General features: G+C 43.3%; 1 protein-coding gene across 1 annotated transcript in view; it reads right to left on the reverse strand.

Moving 5' to 3' along the window:
- Positions 1-4,075: 4,075 nt before the first annotated feature.
- Positions 4,076-6,893, reverse strand: part of TTL (tubulin tyrosine ligase) — a 47,199-nt gene continuing 44,381 nt past the window's right edge. The window contains exon 7 of the mRNA XM_007959407.2: positions 4,076-4,190. Coding sequence (XP_007957598.1) covers positions 4,076-4,190 — 115 coding nt within the window. The remainder of the gene's footprint in view (positions 4,191-6,893) is intronic.

Consider the following 6,893-nt stretch of genomic DNA (forward strand, 5'->3'; position numbering starts at 1 on the left):
TTTATATATATTTTAATGGCTATAAAACAAAAACCCACTGCCATCGAATTGATTCAGACTTATAGTGACCCTGTAGGACAGAGCAGAATCACCTCATAGAGTTTCCAAGGCTGTAAGTCTTTACAGAGGAGACCGCTTCATCTTCCTACCATGGGACAGCTGGTGGATTCAAACTAGTGACCTTTTCGTTAGCAGCCAAGTGCTCTAACCACTATACTACAAGAGGGCCTTTGTATGGCTTATGAACTAAAAATGATTTTCATTTAATAGTATATAAAGAATAATACACAACAGAAAGCCAATATGGCCTATAAAGACTAAAATATTGACTATCTAGCTCTTTACAGAAAAAGTTTGCCAACCCCTGTGTAACAATATTGTGGATTTAAATAACCAGAGACATATCAGGGCAGTAAATACCACAGTAAGATCACAGAACCAAAGGGGACAAAAACAACTGAATTATCATTACTTTAATGTTCCAGGCATTTTGAACATCCATAAAATTGCCTTATTTCTGAATATTTTCTCTTATGTACATATTTTGTGCCCAGGATCAGAGACATATCACTGAATTTTCTCTACAGTACTCACTCACGTGCTGAATGAACCTATTCTGGAGCCTGTCCTGCCATGCCCACAACAGGACCAGATCCACCCCTGCTTGATATTTCCTCAACTGTTAATGGAAAACGTATTTGTACTTCATTGCCATGTGCATTCTGTTAATCCCAGTTCATTTCCCGCCATTACCAGATGTTCCATTTATGTGATGATCATCCTAAACCAAACCCAAAACCAAACCCACTGCCATCAAGTCAATTCCAAATCATAGCAACCCTATAGGACAGAGTAGAACTGCTCCATAGGGTTTCCAAGGCTGTAAATCTTTACAGAAGCGGACTGCCTCATTTTCCTCTTATGGAGTGGCTGGTGGGTTCGAATCACTGTTTTTTTGGTTAGCACCTGACTGTCTTAACCACTGTACCACCAGAGTTACTAATCATCCTGAGGCGCTAGTGAAACATCACATTCACTAGTTAATATGCCAATACCTGTTCCAATATTTCATACAGACACTGAGGCACTTAAATGTTCTTGGTAAATGGAGTTTATAATTACCACAGGAGTTAAGTGTGAGGGAGGAGCTTTTCTCTTATTAATTAATAACCTTAACATATATTTAGCAGATTTATAAATTCATGCCTGCTTTTATTTTTTTCTGAGTTTCATAAACTTGTTTAGGTAAATGAAACAACAAAACCAAACTCACTGCCGTCAAGTCATTCCTGACCCATAGCAACCCCTCCTTGGGTTTCCAAGGCAGTTTTGTCTTCAGAAGTAGATGGCCCGACCTTCCTTCTGAGGAGTGGCCCTTCTGGTTAGCAGTCAAATGCCTACACCACCAGAGCTAGGTAAATGAAAGCCTGTTTGAATTTCTAAAACCGGTGCCCAGGATCAGAGACATTTTCCAATGACAACCTGCTTAGACACACTTGCTTACATGATGAATACATATGTTAACATCTGGTCATCCTTAACAAAAGGCTTTCCTTCTGAAAAGAATTTCTTTAAAAGCCTTAAGCCTGGCCCAATTCTTCTATGGTAATGTTTGTTCTTCCTTCTCAAGCTGCAATTCAAGGCATTTTCCAAAATATACTGATTTAATTGGTCAGCAGGAGGGGAAGGTGTGGGCTCCAACATCTTTTACAGGCTTCATAAGTGATTCTAGCATGGGGCCAGTGTTGAGAGCCTTGGTACTTGGTACTAAAGACTTGCATCTATCTTCCTAATCTTATTTATCCTCACTAAAAGCCCTTGAGGTAGTCACTGGGGCAGGTAACATTCTCCTCCATGAGATAAGAAACTAAGGCACAGAGGGATTAACTGGTTTAGCTGACATTGTGCAAGCAAATGACAGCGCCAAGATTGGAATCAACATCTCCAGATAAATAACACTTTCTCCCCCATCATCTGACAGTACTGGCTGGGGAGTGAGGCATGGCCATCTGTGCCAAGGACATCATGGAAGGGTATGGACCAGTTCTCAGCCATCCTGCCTGATCTGAAATCAACACTTAAAAGCGTACTTGTTTGATACCATGTGAAGAAGGAAGCAAAACTTTTTTAAGGCTTACTTTCCTCACATATGCCATTTATTTAAATTGGTCTCTTATCAAACCCATCAAGATTCAGACTTCCTGACATCTAAATTCTTAGCTGTTTGCCACTTTAAGAGCTGAAAAATTCTCAAATGTAATTTGGATCCAAAAGATAATCGCAAATCTGTATTAGCATGGGCTAGCACTATCCCATATCTTTCCCCAGAGCAGGCCGCCAAAACAAGCCAGGATGCTGAGTTCTGGACGGGCATGCAGCTTTCCACGGTCTGTTTAGATCTCATTCCTTCCTCAGGACTTCCCCAAAACTAACCCATCAACTGTGGGGCCTCTAGGATTGACTTCTTCCACTGACTGGATGTAAAAACTTCATTATCCCTATTCTGGATAACCACCAGAGCTTTTTATTCTGTCATCCTAAATTCCCATGAGAACCTACTCGGTTGGGCCCTTCTCTTTGTAGTCCCAAAATAATGCTTTAAATCTTGTTACCACACATTGCTGTGTCTATTAAATAATTTTTATCATTATTCCTTTTTTCACCATAAGCTTCCACATCTCATCATGTTTGAGGACATGTATAGTCTCCAGAGTCCGCTGTGATTTTCAGCGTATTAGAAAAAGGGCCTGCTTCCTCAGCTCACAATGAACACAACAACAAATGGTACCTTGTTCTTTCCACTACTAGTGACACAGCCTCTGATAAAATGTTAGTAGATCCAGTAAGTGGATCTCCATCTAATAGGACAGATGTGCTGAGAAAAGATGTTGTGTGCATCTCCAGAACCATTTCTTTCCAGTGTTAGAAAATTCTACCATTTAGGTGGGACATAAACTTATTTGGAGCCTCTCCTTTGATGCTTGCAGAACATGCAGTAGTAGAACCCTCTCGGGAACAAAACCTGACCCTCCAGCAAGGTGCTTGGAGGGCAGGGAAAACAAAAGGGAGGAGAGCTCTCCGTGCCTGAGGCAGTGTTTGCTGGGTTGAGGAAAGGTAGAATCCTACCTTCCCCTCTAATCCCCAGAGAGGTTTCTACAAAAATGTTATCACCGCCCCCCCCCCAAAAAAAAGGTGAAGAAAAGGGTACTTTGCAAAAGTGCATTTAGAACTCTGGTTAAAATAAAGATAATTGCAAATCATCATTTTCAAGACTCAACATACCCACTATGGTAAGCAAAGCAAGATGCCATGTTTTTCCTTTCATACTTATTTGATGTTTACAGGTTCGTGGCAGACTTGCTGCTTTGTTTCTAAAACATGCAAAGAGCAGACTGAGAGCAGTGTTTGCTGTTTAGGTACCCAACCAACATCAACCCTGACAGATGATTGATCAAACGCCATCAGGAATATGATGAGGAAATCCCACTTCACTGCGAGGTCATTGCACAGCACGAAATCAGGATGTCTGTGCATGCACGTCCAGACTTTAGTGGGGCAGAGTGTTGGTGGGGGGGATGTTGAGCAGGGACGCATCAGTGACCTCCCAAATGCTCCATGCCCCAGAACAGAAGGGGTGCTGCTGGGAAGAGCGCTAAGGCACTAAGGCTGCAGCAGGTGGAAAGACACCAACCAAACATCCAAATGGTCTGCATTCCCTGGGGAGGATAGCTGTTGCTCACGATGCTGCCTTAGGAGAAAAGGAAGATTTTCAAAAGGATGAGAACATAAAATTATCAAGTCCCTGTTTTTCTCCCTTGAAGAGTATTTTGCTCGCTCTCAGAGAAATCTGCTTCAGTTTTCAAATCTTCCCAGCAGTGCAGAGAGCTCGATCTGGGAAACATCTTCAGCATCTCGCTCTTTGGGGAAGTTGTCTTTTCTTCTCATGCTTTCGCTCCATCTTGAAGGTGCCTCTTTTCTGCTTGTTTTGGCTTGATAGTGAGCCATCGGTCATTTCACCTTCCCCTGAAGCCAGACCCCTTGCTTATTCTGAGGCAGCTGTGGGTACCTCCGTCCATCAGAGCTTGATGAAGGCAGTCTGCTGGGTCTGCTGCTGCTCCACATCTGGAGGTGGGAAGACACTGGATATGGCTATGTCTACGATGCCCTGGCAAAGTTCTGCATACAGTTTCCTGAAATGTGTTGAAAAAAGTATCATTAAGGATGCTCATCAAAGTGCAAATGTAGTTTTCCCATTAGGATCTTCCCTAGATCACCACATTCACAAAACGGGTGTCCACTGTACACACAAATACTGCAGGAGCCACTGCATGACCACAAAGCTTTCCTCGACCAATATTTATGGAAGGTTTTACAGGTGAACAAGACAGACGATTCCTGCTCTGGCTGGTGGGGAAGATAGGCAATTTCAACAGAGTGTAATAAAGAATCATTTGCCTGTCTGATGGGTGTACATGGAGGGGTGGGCTGCCCAAGAAATGAACCAATTCAATATGACTGACTGGACATTAGGGAAGACTCCCTAGGAGTAACAGCTAAGCTGAGACCTGGAGACTGAATAGATAGATGTCAGACAGCAGAAGGATCAGACAGAGAAATAAGACAGAAGGAGAAGAGAGAGAGAGACAGACAGAAAAACAGAGTGAATGAGACCAGGTGCCTGTGTATATGTGTGTGTGCGCCCACACATGTGTTTGTGTGTGTGTGTAAAAGACAGAGAAGGAGAGAAGCACAAGCAGAGAAGTAACATGCATAGAGGAGGGAGAACACAGGGTATTTGGGGGAAGTGTAAATGAATCAGTGTGAATGGAGCAAGAAGTGGTCAGGTAAGACTGGAGACAAGGGCAGAGGCCAGACCATGCAGGGCCCTTGATGCCATGTTTAGGAGTCTGGATTTCATCCACAGGGCAATGGAACCAAACAAAGTGGCAAAACTAAGGAGGAAAACTTACAATCCTCTTCAGAGTAGCTAAATGGCCTTTCGAAGATGACTTACCACCTATAGGATTTATGTCCATTTTATGTGGCAACATATGAGGGCCAGGGTCAGCTGTCTGAGGACTCACTCTGTGGTGGTTAAGTTTGTGTGTCAACTTGGCTGGGCTTGGTTGAGTGGTTGGGCAGCTGGATGTAGTATTCCCCATGATGAGACATAATCAACTCCATGGTGGATTCTACTGTGAGCAGTTAAGTAGCTGCCTTGAGACATGGTCTGCTTCCTTGGGGATAGTCTCTAGCTTATGGCACGCTTGAATACCACATGTAGCCTAGTCGTTGGTCAGCAGCCTGCCGTGCTCTGCCAAACCTGTGACTTCCAATGGACATGAATCAATGGCCTGCTGTGTGGTTTGGTAACATTGAGACTGTGCCATTTTATTTGTTGACCTTGGGCTTGTCAGCCAGTAGCTGCCTGAGTGAAGAGATGCCTCTAGCTTCAGTGGGCCAGGAGCAAAAGGCAGAGCTGAAGCCCAAGGTCGAGGGGCTTTCACCCAGCCCCTACAACCTGGCACTTTGAACTAGGACTTAAAGTCTCCAAACTGTTAAGAAAATAAACTCCTGCTTGTTAAGGCGATCCCATTTGTGGTATATTCTTGTCAGAGTGGCACTAGGTAACCAGAACACATCCCAACACTGGAAGAAACCAGAGATGTGCAGTCCAAGAAGAAACCCACATCTGAGATGATGCTCCAGACCAGATGTGCCCACCCACCCAACTTTCTCAGGACACATCTGGAATCCAGGTTGCTTCAGTCAAGGGCCAAAGCCCAAGCTAGCCTGTCTGTAGAAATCAAATCCCATTTCCAAGAGTTCTGTGTGGCCAAACTCAACTTCCTACTTCTGAAGGGAAAGCAACAAGGAAGGAGTGATGATTCTTACTGAAGAATACAACCTCATAACCCCAGGGACTCAGTAAGTCACCAAGTGGTAAGTCAACAAGAGCTGTAAGCTCTTGAAATATGTTATGCTCTGTGTTTCATGATGCTTGTTACATTAACCATCTCTTGAAGGCATTTTACAAAGAGAATGCTGGGGAAGAGGAGAGAATGTAAAACAGCTTCAACATGGTCAAGCCATCTCATATCTTGGGGCTATTTCTTTCTTTTTTAAAATTTTTATTGTGATTTGGGTGAAAGTTTACAGAGCAAATGCATGTGCAGTTTCTACACATCCTGTTTTCATGACATTGACTGCAATTCCCCACAATGTACCAGTTCTCTTCTGACTTCTTCCCTGTAGTAACCTATTCCCCGTGTCCTTCCTTCCTCTGCATTCCTCCCCTGGAACTATCTGTCTGTGCAAACACTGCCCTTCTGATCTCCCAAGAATGATAGCTTTAAGAAGTGTATCTACCTGATGTAAATGTTTACCCTAGATGCCTGTCTATTGTTTGGCTAGAAGCCAAGGGAGTGAGTTCAATTCCAGACCTGCAGGGTAATGAGGGCCCATAGGGGTCTCACCAGGCTCTATCAGACAAATAAGCCTGGTCTTTCTTTTATGATTTTGAGTTGTTCCACATTGTCCTCCCACTCTATCGAGGATCTCCGGCACTGATCCCTTTCCAAGTGGTTGACAGTTATAGCTGGGCATCATCTAGTTCTTCCAGTCTCATGGTGATATAGGCATATATGATATATATGTTATGCCAATTGACTCTTGGGGCTATTTTGGATGTAGGAGGTACAACACGTTCAGGCAATAGTATGCCTTTTGACACACCCTCTCGTTTTCATATAACAAAATGAGTGAGTAATATTTTCACATGAATGAAAACATGGTAACTGCTGTTTACGAATACTTTTTCTTTGACTACCCCATCATCTCATTCAACTTTTTGATATCTTGATATCTTCCCATAATTCATCTGGCTTTCGGTC

Source organism: Orycteropus afer, unplaced genomic scaffold (assembly GCF_000298275.1).
Source record: "Orycteropus afer afer isolate SDZICR_OR568_19922 unplaced genomic scaffold, OryAfe1.0 scaffold00017, whole genome shotgun sequence".
NCBI classification, from domain to species: Eukaryota; Metazoa; Chordata; class Mammalia; order Tubulidentata; family Orycteropodidae; genus Orycteropus; species Orycteropus afer.